This window comes from Elephantulus edwardii, unplaced genomic scaffold, assembly GCF_000299155.1.
Source record: "Elephantulus edwardii isolate Elephantulus edwardi_28Jun2011 unplaced genomic scaffold, EleEdw1.0 scaffold00088, whole genome shotgun sequence".
NCBI classification, from domain to species: domain Eukaryota; kingdom Metazoa; phylum Chordata; class Mammalia; order Macroscelidea; family Macroscelididae; genus Elephantulus; species Elephantulus edwardii.
In genome coordinates, this window is record NW_006399838.1 from 6698430 (window position 1) to 6714914 (window position 16485).

General features: G+C 40.5%; 1 protein-coding gene across 2 annotated transcripts in view; it reads left to right on the forward strand.

Moving 5' to 3' along the window:
- The window catches only part of TNIK (TRAF2 and NCK interacting kinase), a 533511-nt gene that overhangs the window by 363453 nt on the left and 153573 nt on the right, over positions 1 to 16485 (forward strand). For both annotated transcript variants that reach the window (XM_006890356.1, XM_006890357.1), the window contains exons 5-7: positions 2206 to 2316; positions 5813 to 5903; positions 7882 to 8012. In XM_006890356.1, the coding sequence (XP_006890418.1) occupies positions 2206 to 2316; positions 5813 to 5903; positions 7882 to 8012 (333 nt within the window). The remainder of the gene's footprint in view (positions 1 to 2205; positions 2317 to 5812; positions 5904 to 7881; positions 8013 to 16485) is intronic.

Here is a 16485-nt window from a genome sequence, read left to right on the forward strand (position 1 = left end):
AAATCTGCTGTCAGAGACCTCTGCAAAGTACTGAAGAGCAACAATGTCAGTCTGGAGATTAAGGTGCGCCTGATTCAGGCCATGGTCTTTGCAATTACTTGCCATGTATCAGAAAGCCTGACAATGACTAGGGATGATAGCGATTTTGTGCCTTTGAGAAGAGTTTTGACTATACCATGGATAGCTAGGAGAATAAACAGGTTTGACCTAGAGAGGGTAAAACCAGGCTGCTCCTGGGAGGCAAGGGTTCCAAAGCTCCATTTGACATAAGTTTGGACATGTTGCAAGGAGGGACTAGTCCTTGGAGACGGACATCATGCTTGGGAGGGTTGAGGGACAGCACAAGCGAGGAAGACCCTCGATCAAATGGATAGATTCAGTGACTGGAGTAATAGGGGTAGGTTTGTCAGAGACAATAAGACTGACCCAGAGTAGAGCAGGTTATAGGGCTGTTGTACGTTGGGTTGCTGTGAGTCACAGGAGACTCAAAGGCACATAACAGCAACTACTGTTAAGTCATGAATTGGTTACTAGCTATTCTGAATTATTCTCATTAAGTGATTCTTTTCCTGGAATTTTTTAAAACAATAAAATGGACCTGCAGCTGCGCATCTACTTCCTCAACAACACACCCTGCGCCCTGCAGTGGGCGGTGACCAACAAGCAGCCCCATGGTGGGCGCCTTCGTGGGCCCTGCCAGCTCTTCGACTTCACCGGAGCCCATGGGGACCAGTGCCTGAAGCTCAAGTACATCTCAGAGGCCAGTGAGAGTGAAGACTGCTCGGCACAAACCAATGAGATCATCGTTACTATGCACACCTTCCAGGATGGCTTGGAGACCAAGTACATGGAGATCCTCAGGTTCCAGGCATCAGAGGAGGAATCCTGGGCAGCACCACCTCCAGTCTCCCAGCCACCCCCCTGCAACAAGCTGCCCCCGGAGCTCTTCGAGCAGCTTCAGATGTTGTTGGAACCAAACAGCATCACAGGCAATGACTGGTGCCGACTGGCCTCCCACCTGGGACTCTGTGGCAAATCCGGACTTGCTGGGAGCTGGAGTACTTCTGAAATGACCTCTTCACTTACTATGAGACAACTAAGGCTCAAAGGAAAAACCGGGCTTCTGAATGGTCCTACAGCAAGTCACTGGCTGAATATGACCCAACACTGTGTCCCAGCCTCACATCTGATGTGTATGAAATATCCTCAGGGGATTTTTGAGCAAGACTTTGGGAACTTCTAAGTCTGTATCATCTCTCTCCTTTTGTTTTATGTGGTCTGCTCCCTTTGCTGTCACTGGTAATAAATATCCCTATGGGGGAAAAAAATAAAATGCCTAATTAGATGACTTTGTGGAAGAAGGTGATAAAATCCAAGTAGAGATAATATATCTATGTATCGGTTCTGACTCAGTGGTTCAAAGTAACAGCTATATAGTCCTAGAAGATTAAAGTGAAAGCTTATAAAGCAGGCTGAGTCTCCTCCTCTAGTCTCAGCTTCCCTGTTAAATGAGGAAGATATTTATTTCTTTTTCTATTTTATAAAGTTGCCAAGCACAGTAATGAATTTGTATTTATAGAAAGCAGAGAGCTTTTTGATGGAAGGTGCTAAATGGAGGTTTATTGTCTATTGAATTTATTTGATGTGTCCCACCTCCTGGGAACATTTGCTAAATTTAATTAAAAACAGATAGTCCTTCCTGACAGTTTACAGTTCCACTTAGAAACTAATAACACAAGCAGTGTGCACCTCTGCTGTCCTAACTTGGTTCTCCAGCGCTCTCTGTGACCGGGGAAGGGCCTTTTTTTTTTTTTTTAAGACAGATGAATTCATGTGTTGGGGGAAAGCCACAAAGATAATCTTAATTGTTAGTCTCCATTTAAAAAATTACTTAAAGGCTTTTCTGATGGATTCATGTGTTGGGGAGAAACACAAAGATAATCTTAATTACTAATTTCCGTTTAAAAAATTTCCAACCATGAAGATTTTCCTCAATTTCCAACTTCAACTGTCAGGTTGCAAACTTGAAAAAATAAACAAGAATTTCTACCAACTTGGAAGGAAATCAAGTGAAAGTTCAGGTGTAATTAATATATTGTTTCTTGATGACTTTGACCAACTGGAACCCGTATGCTTTATGAATTCCACTTAGTGGAAACTATAACGATGTAATTCTAATAATGGCTTGTTTTCTTCCTTTACCAGCTGGTGATGGAGTTCTGTGGCGCTGGCTCTGTCACTGATCTGATCAAGAACACGAAAGGTAACACCCTGAAGGAGGAGTGGATTGCGTACATCTGCAGAGAGATCTTACGGGTAGGTGGCAACTGGGACTGACTTGACCTCCATCCGATGTCTTGAGATATCAGAGGGTATTTTGAAAGATGTTGAACTTTGTTTACAGTCTTTCTTTGGAATTTAGAAGCACATTGAAATCTCTTGTTGGCTTTATTCTACTAGTGGTAAGAGTAGTGGCAGTTAGGAGGGTGGTCCTGCTGGTGTGGAATATGCAAGTATGCATAATAGAAACAGCGCCATTCTGGGTGCTGCGAGGAAAAGAAGGTGAAAATCTTACAGACTTCACCTGAAGGGATGGCATTAGGCAGATTCCTTTAACAAGGAGTCACTACCATAGGTGTTTTCAATTGAAAGTATGATTATAAGTCATAAACATGGTTGCATCTAATAAAGTAGTTGTTCCTAGGTGGTTGATCACTGCCTTTTCTGTTAACAACTTTATTATCATTGATGCAGGGATGTCTTCCTACCCCACACAGTGTACAGTGTTTTCGTGACTTTAGGGTCGGTTTTACTTTTTAAAAATATGTGTAAGTTAATCATTTAAAGTGGTGGCCTAGTGGCAAGAAGCTGTGCTGCAATCCCAAAGGCACTTGGTTCCAATCCACCAGCTGCTCTGTGTAAGAAGAATGGACAATCTCCTTCTATGAGATTAACTGCCTCTGAAAATCCTGGAGAGGCTCAGCTGTGGGTCGGTTCTGACTCTTCTCACATGCCCATCGAGCATTCTTACCAGATACGCCTTAGGAAGAAGTCATTGCTGAGTGTTAAGCTCTGTCTTCTTAATTTAAGAAAACAAAAGTCAAGTCTTTTCTCATGTGTGTCCAAGAAATAACTTTGAGGAATCAGTTAAGTTTTATAATGGATTGATGGATAAATAGAAATTAAATAAGAAGGAAGAAAGAATATAAAAACATAGTTATTCATCAATGCAAACATAAAACCAAAACTACATAGAAAATTAAATTTTACATTGATTGAGCTTACTGTTGTTGATATGTGCCATCAAGTCATCTGTGACTCATAGCGACCCTGTGCACAATGGTTCTGAACCCTGCTCTATCCTGAGACGATCTCACTCTCTCTGACACACCTGTCCCCATTAACCCAGTTGCTGTCTCAGTCCATCTCATCCAGGGTCTCCCTTTCCTGCACTGTCCCTCCACCCTTCCAGGAGTGAGTACACTTGTGGTGGTGGTGGTGATGGTTGTTATGTGCCGTCGAGTCGATTGCGACTCATAGTGACCCTATGTACAGCAGCCTTAAACCCTGCTCTATCCTGTGCCAATCTTACTGTTTCTGACACACCCACCCAATTACCCTAGTCACTGAATCAATCCATCTCATCGAGGGTCTTCCTCTCCTCCACTCTCCCAAGCATGACATCCCTCTCCAAGGACTGGTCCCTCCTGTAACATGTCCAAAGTATGTCAGACGGAACTTCAAAATCCTTGCCTCCAAGGAGCAGCCTGGTTTCACCCTCTCCTAGCAGTCCATGGTATATTCAACACTCTTCTCCAGCACCACAGCTCAAAGGCATCAATTCTCCTATCATCCCTATGGTAGCATAAAAATTATTTCTGCACTGGAAAGTACGAAACATTGCTGAGGAAAATTAAAGCAGAATTAATAATGGATGACTGAAAAAAAAATCACAAGCTCACATTGCCTTAGAGTCAGAAGTGACTTCTGTCTGACGCTCCATCAGATTTTCTGAGGCTGTAAATCCCAGGAGAAGCTATCACTCTTCTCTCTCTTTCGGAGCAAGCTAGATTGAGATACCATATTTATGGATTGGAGCAGTCAGTATTACAAAGATGTCCTTTCTCAGCCGTACTTAAGAAGGACGGAAATGAGCAGATCTGTGCCTCCACCTATCACACCTTAGTTTAAAGGTAGTAAATAGTTAACATAGTGCAGCTCTGGCTTAAGAGCAGACAAATATTCCCTGGAACAGAGTTAAGAATCAGTAAACGGACTTTTTGACATGTGGACACTTACAGATTCATGCCGCAGGAAACACTGCTGTGTGGCTGGGATTTTTTAATCAGTTGAGTATCCTCAGGTGAATATCTGTCTGAAACTTGACATCTGCTTTATGCCATATTTAAAAAAAATTAATCAATTTGGAGGGAGGGAGTGGGCAGGGAGAAAAGTGCAACAGTGAATAACTGGAAAACCTAAGTCTCTGTAAACTTTCATTAAAATGAATAAAAATTAATTGTAGGTCGACTTTAGATATACATAAGAAAAGTAGTATTTTAAGACCCAAACCTGAGTATCAGTATCACACCTGTCACATTGCTTGTCTTTCCTACGTGCCTCGTGTATACAAACGTGGCCTTTCTGGCTATCTCTAGTCTCAGGCTAAATTTCTTCAACAAAAGAATTCTTTAAGGTTTTGTTTGTCTGTTTGCTTCAGCTTCATTCTTTGCATCCTGTTTTTGTGATTGTGGAGAAAATTAAAACTTCAGAAAATAAAAATCCTACGATGACAACACTTACATACTCACATGCTCAGTAATTTGAATTAGTAATGCTTGCATTTAAGAATTGATTCTGAGATTCCCTTAGATTCTGATTTCTCTGAGACTACCTTAAATAAGTCTGTGACCGCCTCAGAGTAAGTCTGTAAGCTTTTAGAACTCAATACTGCTGAGACCCTAACGTCAGAGTAATATGGAACACAGGTTAGATAACCAAATGGTTGTCTCATGAAACAAGCCCAAGGTCACAAATGTCTGTTGGCTGTAATAACTGCCCAGAAAGGAAATAAAAACCATTCTCCTTTATTTAATGTGCCTCTTATGGTAAGAAGCAATGGGACTTTTTTTTTTTAATTAATCTGAAAATGGTTGATTGTGCTTAATTAGAATTATGTAACAGATAATACTGATATTATGTACAGTACATATTATGTATATAATATGAGGAACCGACTCATAGCTGATAGTAGATTTTCAGATCCAGTAACTTGTACAGGAGGAGATTGCCCGTCTTTCTCCAGTGGAGAAGCTGGTGGTGGATTTGACCTGCTTACCTTTGGGATGGCAGGGCAGCTACTTCCCACTAAGCCACCCGAGCTCCCCAAGATAATATTCTTTACCTTTTAGTTTCAAATATTATCTTCAGAAAGTTGAAGAGGCTCAATAAAGTAGAGTTCATTTTCTACACAGAGCCATAGCACATACACCTGTTAGTGAGAGTGGACAACCCTCACTTTTAGGGTCCTAACAGCAACTTGTGTGTATTAGAATCCCAAGGGTGCTCACCCCTGAGGTCAGATGTGACGCACAAGCTTGGCAAAAACCCACGATGTCCTTCAGTTCCAGCTGGTTAGTGACCTATGGTTTCAACTCGCCCTGTGACTTTGGACGACATGAATAGAATTCTGAGGAGTATCTCTGGGTACATGAAATGTATTCATTTTAGAAGGCATCACTGGCATCCAAAATCATTGACTTGCATTTTATTTTCTCTTCTTGTTAACCCTTGCCAACTCTCTCCCTCCCAGGGGCTGAGTCACCTGCACCAGCACAAAGTGATCCACCGCGATATTAAAGGGCAGAACGTTTTGCTGACTGAAAATGCAGAAGTTAAACTAGGTAAGAACACGACCTGCCGGACCTACGAACAGTGGGAATTGATGCAGTGAAAGCATTGCCTTTCCTATATTTTATTTTTTTTGGTCATGAATATGAATTTGTTACTTTGAACTTTGAAGGTCATTGGGTTAACAAATGGGGATAAAAATGCTTTAGTGTACAAATTTCTTTAGTGTACAATCCCTGAGAGTGAGTCGGTATGCAATATGATAAATGACATTATGTGTTTAATCAGTGCATCAAAAGAATCTAAGTGTTGTTGCTAAAACCCAGTTAGAGCCGATGTGACTGGATTGGTGTCCTGGATTTATAGGTGGGCTACAGATTTGCAAATCTAATAAGACCATCATGAAATTTGACTCTTTTGGTCAAAGGTATTCACAGTTAGACATATTGGAAAGGACAAGTTCCTATCTTGTCCCCCTATGTCGTTCATTGAAATACACGTGGAATTCATTAACTGGTAGATGTCTGCAAAGGGCATGCACCGTTTCCCACTCTGATGGCATGGTGGTCACCGTTCTCTTCATGCACAGTCGTGAGGGGGAGAATCCCTTTCTTTGGCGCTGCCCGTTGGATTCCTTCCCACAGCATATTGTCCAGCCCCAGGAGAGAATTCCCACTAGCATTTTTCTCCTTGGCATATATCCGCAACAGCGTGAACTGACAAGTATTCTTTAAGGCAAATTCTCACCAAGAATCTTTGTACATTTTACTTTTATGTCTCAAGGGTATTTAAATATCCCCTATGTTATATTCCAAACATTTGTTCTTGCCTGTTACAGTTCCATTTTTTCCTATTACAAGCATTTGTCATATGAATACTTTTGAAATGTCGAACTGTACATTTTTTTAGACAAAGGAACTGTGTGTGTGTGTGTGTGTGTGTGTGTGTGTGTGTGTGTGTGTGGTGTGTTTGTCTACTAGATAAGCTGTCCTCCTCATATTTGCTCATCACTCTAGAAACTTTGATAAATGTTGATAGTTGTAGAGGGGCTTCAGGCCTTTTGTTCATAGGGTCGCTATGAGTCATGCTTGACTCACCGTCAATCAACAACAACAACAACAACAGTGAGAGCATACTGTATGCTGTGTACTAGACATCTTTACATAGGTTATCGCACTTAAATATTAGAACGACTCTATGTAAAGGTTCTTATTCTCATTTTACAGACTTGAAAACTAAAACTCAAAAGAGGTTAGCATCTATTAACACTAGGTAACATGCCACGAAGAGTGCCATAAACAGGATGCAGTCTTTGTCTTTCTGATCCATGGTCTGAGATCTTGACATCATAATTACTAACTTGAGCTTCAATTGGTTTGTGCTCAGCACCTAAAGCTCAAGGTTGGTGGTTTGAACCCCACCTAGAGCACAAAGGAAGAAGACCTGGGATCTACTGTGCTAGAGATTCTGGTTGAACACCGTTGGGTAGAACTGACCCATAGCTGACCCTCCAGTGGGTTTTTATGGAGCAGTTTGATTCTGTCCGTTATACACAGAGTCACCCTGACTAGGAATCTACTGAATAACAGATTTGGGTTTGGGTGCAGACAAGCGTGCGTGGTATTTATTTTACACGTATTTCCAGTACCTATAGAAACTGTGATGTACCCTCCCACAGAACAATGATCAAACAAACCCACCAAGAGCCCCTCACTCTGCTTTCCTTATCAACACCCAGTGGGTTTTATCTGTTGTGTCCTTATCAGCACACTCTTGATTTGTGTTGGTCATTGCTGTGGTTCGGGAACCAGCTCAGAGGCTGTAAATCCAAAGAGATTTTCTTTCTTTCTCCCTCAGAACAGCTGGATTCGAACACATAGATTTGAACTGCTTACCTTTGAGTTGGCAAGTGGCAACTCCCCATTCGCTAGGCTACCTGAACTCCCTCATCCATGTATACACATAATTTAAAAAATGAATTCATATTATTGCCTCATAATAGACATCATTCATCTGTCTTCTCTTGAATAGTGGACTTTGGTGTCAGCGCCCAGCTAGACCGAACGGTGGGCAGAAGGAACACCTTCATTGGAACTCCCTACTGGATGGCTCCAGAGGTCATTGCTTGTGATGAAAATCCAGATGCCACGTATGACTTCAAGGTGGGCCTTTTTCATGAGGTGTCAAAACCGTGTCTAACATCGCTCTCAGAGACTTGCAATGAAAGAATGCTTGTTTGCCTGCAGGTTTATGATTTATGTGACATAAAGGGAGAATGAAACAATATTCTTTAAATGTAAAATTATAAGGCATTCAAATGAGAATCTTTCTGTGGCTTCACTCTTACTTCTGATTGTTCATTTGTAAAAAAATTCTTTAAACTATTTTTTTATGTTCTTTTGAATTTACTCTTACTTATTATTGAAATTTTGGTGTGGGTTTGTTTTGTTTTTTTCCATTTTGGTGAGACTCTGATCTTGGCATAGTACTTGTTTTGATAGATATTTGTGTGAACGGGGACCAAGACACTCACTAGTTGTCTTGGCTTATCTTCTTTTCAATGAAGTATAGTAAGATTTATTCATTTCTGCATTGTTCAAAGAGTTTCCTAGCTAGGACTTGTCATCAATGAGAGATAACGGAATGTGATATTATTCCCTATTTTATGATATTTCAGTACCATGCTGTGTTAGTTGAAAATTCGAATTTAGTGTTGTTACTACATAGGAACTGGAAATTTGATAGTTAATTCCAAGAAGTGCCCCTCACTAGAGAAGTGAGAGTAGTCTGTTTCTCCAAGAAATACTCTTCTTTTATCTTTTGAAACTCGGATACTGTCGTGAGGTCAGATGCCGTTTCAGGTCATATTGTTCTTGGACATTGGACATTATCAGATAGATATTTGCGCCATCGATTCTGGTTCTGTGCTGTCGAGTGGGCACTGACTCATAGTTGGACTTCCAGTGAGTTTTCAGAAGCTGTACGTTGCTTCAAGGAGGTCCATACTTCTCCCAGGGGCAACTGGTAATATTTGAACCACATGCATTTGGGTTGACAGAGCAGGTCTTTACCTCTGAGCCGTGAGAGCTCCCTAATGTCACAGACTGTTGTTGTTTCTTCATGAAAAGCCAAAATGAGAATAATGTGGGGTTATTATTGAAATCAGGTCACAAAGATGCACACAGCACAGTGTCTTGGGACCCAGTGTCTCCGAGCCCTGACAAATCTGTTTGCCTTTTTTGAGGAAATGCAAACTTGAATACCTGAAAGCAAAACAATCTCCTATAAATTTCCTACTTCCTTCAAAGTTACTTAGCTTGAGAACCTGACAGCAATCTGCCTAAGAACAGCTGCCATGTTAAAAATTAATCTACTGCCAAAATAAATGGCATTTATTGAAACTGCTAATAATTAGCACATTTAAATAATTTAATTTGTGAATCCCTCCAGAGGAACTCCTACGAAAATAGGTCCCAGGCCAGATAGTTGCATTATGATGGACTATAAATGTTCTTCAACTTCTAGTTATACTTAATAAATGCCAACTATGTCTGTGTGTAGGCTGCAAATATTTTACACTGCCTTATAAACATGTCATCAGGACTCAAATGCTTCAAACTTTAGCCCTGAGCTTGTACTTTGTGAATATTTTGCCTGGCTGTGTTGTAAATGAGACTTGTGTTCTGTACCATGAGGGAGAATACCATGATGTTCTTGTATCCTGTAGAATCACTAGAAGTATATGTTCTTCTGGCCACTTCGAGCTCTGGATTCAACTAATACCATGGTCCTGTTTCCTCAAATTATAGCCAATGGAGTATAGTTTGGGATCAGTGAGAAATTTGGGGGAGTAATTAGGTAGTGAACCCAGCATGGGGTCTGAATGGCCATATCAGGTACCTCTGAAATCAGCATGAGGTAACAGTAGGTCCCTCTTGACTCCAAAAGTATCTTGAGACATTAAAATTCATGTCTACAGCTTTTATGAAGAAGAGGGGGGGGAAAAAAAGAAAGAAACCTGGTGAACAAAATAGATTAACAGCATCAGGTAGGACAAGGTGCCAATCTGTGAGTCCTGATCAACACAGTGGCACCTGACAACTACAGTGCAATGATATCAATCACTTACCTTATGAACCTGGAGAAAGGATGAAAGTTATACAAGTGTCCTTTCATTCATAGGGTCGCTGTGAGTCACCTATGACTCGATGGCACTTAACAATAACCACAGCATAGAGAGAAATCAGTTGGCCTGGTGAACAAAAAGTGATGCTACCAAGACAAATGTGGGTGACTTTAATCCGCAGCCCTCAGGTCTGGTTTTAATTGGTTTTGGTCAAACATTCTTCTAGGTCATACAGCCCTGGTCTGTCCACTTGCTGTACAGAGGTAACTCGTGGTTGCTGTGAAGCTGAACACTGTGTTTAGGTCTTCCATTCATAGGGTCACTATGAGTCGCCTGCGACTAGACGGCACTTAATAACAACAACACTGTAATTAATTTACCAAATCTTGTCAGGAGTACAGTTTGGTAAGTGGGAGAAAGAAATTTTAGTAAGAATATGATCTTCCCTGGTCACATGTTAATATACAAAAGAAGGAGCATAAATAAAGAATCAGTAAGGAAGGCAGATAGAAAGAAAGACTTTCTTTCAAAGGAGATTCTTTGAAGATTCATTTTAAATACTTCATAGTTTGTAGAATAAATAGAAGCTAAGCAGGAGTGGCATCCACTTCCTAAACCACATGCCTCTGGAAACCCTGTGAACTTTGGTAAATGTTGATGGTTGTAGAGGCTTCAGGCCTTTTGTTCGTAGGGTTGCTATGAGTTGTGCTCGACTCGAAGGCAATCAGCAACAACAACCACCTTTATTTTAATTAAACTATTTTTTTTTTAACCTGGAATACCAAATCTTATCTTTTCACCTATTCTAAACAACCTGTCAACAGTGGACAGTTTGACCGTACCTTGAAATTATTTAATCTGTTTGTTACTGTTGTTGTTGTGTATTGTTGTGGTGGAACTGACTCATGGGTAACTCTTCAGCAGACTTTCAGAGGCAGTAAATTGCACAGGACGAGACTGCCCATCTTTCTCCCTCAGAGCAGTGGGTGGATCCCACAGGCCTGCCTTCACATTGGCAGTGCGGCTTCTTACCACTAGACCACCAGACTCCCCATTTCTCTCAGTAGCAAGTATATATTCAATATAGAGTAAGCCCTAATGACCAGGAGTGTTTCTTCCAACCCAAGGACATGGTTCAGCTCCTCCAGCAGGTAGGTCCATGAGAGAAAAATGGGCCATCACCTCCTATATGACTTACAGCCTCTGAAAACCTGCTGAAGGGTTGGCTGTGGGTCAGTTTTGACGTAATGGCACATGGCAACATGAATTAGATACCCTTCCGTTTTCCTTTAGAGTGTTCATTTGTTACTCCACCAAAGCTCAGAGTTCTTATTCTGTTTGTGCATGAGAACCATTTGATCTGGCAATGTGTTCTAGCCTCACATGCTCATGTCATGCTGTTCTTAAACGCTACAGATGCTTTGAACCTTGAGGACATGCTTAAGAAGGTCACTGGATGTGGTTAGGTTGTGTCTTAGACTGGATTCGCTTGAAAAGCAAATCAATTAAATACATACATGCACACACACTACTGATACGGGGCTTCTTCACTGATTTATTCCTCAGATGTAATCAGTCAGGTGAGGTCCAAGTGTATGAAGTATGATTTTTTTACAATGAAAAATTTACAGTGAATAAATCATGGCATGTACAAAATTCTATCATTTAGCTTTAGCTTTATTTCTTTCACCAAAAGCCTTATTTTTCAATTGCAAACAATTCTTTTTTTTTCCCACTTTTACATTTCATCACCAGTTATTAGAAATACATTTTATTTCCTCCTGGGTTTCAGCACTAAAAAAATAAATAAATACATCTTTTAAAAATATTTTCTTTATTTATTTAATTTTACCCTTTTTTTTTGCATACAGAGTTTCATGTTATCCTTTATTCACATTGTATTCTCAATGATTGTGTTATAAACTCATTCACTATTAAACGATTCCCGTCATTACCCTGTCTTTCCAGATCCCTACCAGATCTTCCCCATGGCCCTTACCCAACCTCCTCCCACCCACCAAATGTGTGCAACCCTATGGATTCCCCTCCTACCCACCCTCCTCTCTCTGTTCCCACCCCTTCCCCCCTGGAGTCTCCATCCATGTTTTACTAGTTATTCTTCTATTTTTACAATAACGGTCCTATGCAGTTTTTGTCCTTATAAAATGGAGTTAGTTCACTCATGTTAATGCCCTCCAGTCTCTCCCAAGTTATATAGTAATTTTCTAATTCACTGCTCCTGAATGTTGTGTAGTATTCCATGGTGTGAATGTACCACAATTGTGCCATGCATTGGATTATGGTTGAACATTTGGGCTGTTTCCAGGTTCTTGTGATGGTGAATAATGCTGCTATGAGCATTGTTGTACAAATCTCCGTTTGTGTTTCAGTTATATCCCTTGGGGTATATTCCTTGGAGTGGAATAGCTGCCATATGGAACTTCTGTGTTCAGTTTTTATTTTTAAGAAATGCCAATTGCCTTCCAGAGTGATTGTACCATTTTACAATCCCACCAACAGTGTATGAGAGTTCCCACCTCTCCACAACCTCTCCAGCATTTATTACTTACTTTCCTGTTCAACCTTTGCCACTGCTACTTGAGTGAGATGATATCTCATTATAGTTTTAACTTAAATTTCTCTTATTGCCATGATTTGGAGCATTTATGTGTCTGTTGGCCATCCAGATGTCTTTCTCTATGAAATGTCTTTCCCTGTCTCTTGCTCAATTTGAAATTGGGTTATCAATATTTTTCTTGTGGAGGCCCTGTAGAATCCTTGTAGGATTCTGAAAACTTTTGATATGAAATTTTTTTTTCTGAGATGGTATTGTCAAATACTTTTTCCCAATCAGTAGGTTTTCTTTTCACTCTATTAGAAAAAAATTTTGATACGCAAATATATACATGCACACACAGAAAGAGAATGAGACATTTAAAGGAAATGACTCACACACTTAGAGAGGTTGGAAAGCTCCCAGTCTTAGGATCAGGATTCAAGAAAGCATTATCCAGGGAGATAATGGGTTCAAAGGGCTGCAGACTGCTGGCTTAAGTCTGAGTCCAAAGATGCCAAGCAGGCCACCATTTCTAGAGTCCTACAATCACAAGCCAGATGCAGAGTTGGACAAAAATATCTCTAGGTTTTCCAAAGAAAAAATATATATGCTCATTGGAGTCCACAGTTTTTATGAGATTTTCCTCTTTGTAATCTTGCTTTTTGACATCAGAGTTGTTGTTGTTGTTGTTGTTGTTGTTGTTGTTATGTGCCATTGAGTCACTTGGGACTCATAGCAATGCTGTGTACAACATCCCTAAACCCTGCTCTATCCTTTGCCAATCTCATTGTCCCTGACACACCTACCCCTATTGTCCCAGTCACTGAATCAATCCATCTAATCGAGGGTCTTCCTCTCTTGCACTGTTCCTCCACCCTCCCAAGCATGATGTCCCTTCAAGGACTAGTCCATACAACATGCCCAAAGTATGTCATATGGAGCTTTAAAATCCTTGCCTCCAAGGAGCAGCCTGGTTTTACCCTCTCTACGATGAACCTGTTTGTTCTCTTAGCAGTCCATGGTATATTCAATACTCTTCGCCAGCACCACAGCTCAAAGGCATCAATTCTCCTTCTATCATCCCTAGTCATTGTCCAGCTCTCTGATGCATAGCAAGTAATTGCAAAGACCATGGCCTGGATCAGGCACACCTTAGTCTTAAGACTGACACTGTTGCTTTTCAGCACTTTGGAGAGGTCTGTGACAGCGGACTTTCCCAATGCTTGGAGAGGTCTGTGACAGCGGACTTTCCCAATGCTTGGAGAGGTCTGTGACAGCGGACTTTCCCAATGCTTGGAGAGGTCTGTGACAGCGGAATTTCCCAATGCAATTCTTCCTTTAATTTCCGGGCTGTTGGTGCTAAGAGTGTTCATCAGAGTAGTTAGGGTTTACCACACAAAGGATAGTATATTATACATAGGATCATGTCCATGTCCACATACAATTGTAATCATCACAGGTTGCTTTCCACTAAAGCCCTTCTTTTAAAAGAAAGGTGGGAGGGGGAACACAAGAGAGGGAGGGGCAGAGTTTGCTTTTTATTATTTGTTGACTGTCACTTATGTTTTATTAGTTGATTTGCCCGAGTAACATTAAAAATGACAACTCAGTTAATAAAATCTTTAAAGCCTGCAATAAATTCATAACTGAAAAAGAAGAAACCTGGTGTCATTCACTAAAATAACAGCTTTTGTAGAAAAGTTGTCTGAAGCTCTCCTGGTTTGACTGTCATCTGGTTTTGTCTGATAGCTGCTGGGCGCAGGAAGTAAGAGATTGAAAAGAAACCCTCTCAAAGGAGGAGCACAGGCATCTCATTTGCCTGGTGTGTTCGTCTTCCCCTGGAGGCCCTTCCTTTCTTGTTTTCTGAAATTCTGTCAAAACACTTCAAATGAAAGGAAAGGTTTCATTTCCCTGCGAAGTATGTGGAGCAATAATGAAAGCTTTTCCATTTCATAATAATGTGTTTGAAAGATTTGAAATTAATAAAATGGTTAAAAATTCCTGGGCTGTTTAAATGGTGTTATATATATATATATTTTTTTTAAACTTACTTTGAATTTCATTTTAGTTAGATAAGATTTGTCAAGTATTGTAGAGTCCTGTATATTTATTGCTTTAACAGAACCTCCCATTAAAGAAAAAATTCTCCATCAATAAGGACCTGGTTAAATTAAAATTAGGAAGTCTGTGTGAAGGGATGCTTCACAGCTATTTAAACAACGAGGACGTGAATATGTATAAGATACGGACAGATCTCAAAATATACCGTTAGGTACCGAGGGAGCTTGCAGTTCAGTACACATAATACAGTCTTTCTCTTTCCAAGTTCCTCAGTCTCAATCAATCTATTTTATTTTTTATTTGTTTAAATTTAGTCAAATCATTTGAAGCTCCTTGTGGCCCTAATAAAAAACCAAGTAGAACTGCCCCATAGCATTTCCTGGTCTTCCTTGGATAGCGTACTGACTGCCATATATTCTCCCATTGACTGACTGGTAGGTCCAAACTTCCTACCTTCAGGTTAACAACCAAGTGTGTAACTACTCACCTATACAGTCATGGAAACCTGGAAAATCCTTAGCAGCGTTTACCTCTCAATAGGGCCTGTGGATATAATGGAGAACGTACAGGTTTGTGAGGGGGGTGTTTTTGGTATTGGTTGTTGGTTGGTTTTGTTTTTGTTTTATGTAGCAAACATGACTATCTTAAATGCAGTGAGAGTGTTCCTTCTAAGGTGATGAGTTTATGTCACATACTTTGGGTCTGTTATCAGGAGACAAGACACAGGAGAAAGGCATCCTGCCTGGTAGAGAGGTTCAGTGAAAAGCAGAAGACTCTTCACATCGGATTGACAGAGTGGCCGCAGCAGAGAGCAGAGAATGTAGAGTCAGGGAGTGTTTTGTTCTCTTAGACACAAGGTCACTGTGAGTCAGGACCGACTCCATGTCACCAAGCCAAAACAACATATCATCTGTCCTGTTCTGATTCTTGACATAAATGGGCTTTACTTTTGCGTTCACCTAATAGAAAAGCACAGTGAAATGGCTTATTCATTTCACATAGCCCAAGGTCCTGTTCTCAACCCCTACATGTGCTGTTAATATATATTATTTTGATGGTAATATTAGCTTGACAACGATGCAAGTTGTCCTATGAGAGAACTGTAAGCCGATTGTAGAATGATGTGCCTACATTTCAGAGGAGCCCTAGCCTTCATCTGTAGCTCATAAAACAAATGTCCCGTTTTTGTTGAGTTAGAAGAAGCTCTGATGAATATGCTCTCTTCTTGTGTCTCAACTTTCATATCCTTTTAATAGAGAAATCTCATATTAACCACAAGCAGTGCAATGTCGGGCTGTATATGGTGATTGCCAATTGCAGAGAATAAGCTATTCAAATGCTCTTTGGTCAGAGTGTTGTTGTTATTAAGTGCTGAAGAGTCATAGATGACCCATAGCGACTCTGTGGATGATAGTCTTGAACACAAAACTTTCGTTTTTTTCCCTCCATGTTCATCGAGTTTCTGGATGCAAGCTTTTTTTGGAAGTGGATGCCACTCCTGCTTCTAAGCCTGTTTTATTCAGGAGATCCACAAAGACAGGAAAAAACACACTTTAGCAGAATCTGGCTATTCAACTAATCTTCCCAACCTGGAAATAGCCCCAGACTGGTGGCCAAAAACCTTTTTAAATATGAGGCCAAATCCCATCAGCTCACACCCTAATGTGAGCAACAGCCACACCCTCCTTTCAACCCCAAACTAGAAAACACACCTTTGCACAATCTTGCTGTTCCTTTCATATTCCCATCCTGGAAATAGCCCCAGACTGTTGACTGCTTACATAAATTATATGTAAGATCATTTTGTTAGCATTTTTTCATATTTAGAATCTTCTTAATATTTCCATTTTGTGGTGTTCTTTATTATGTTTCTCTACATTTGAATTTGATG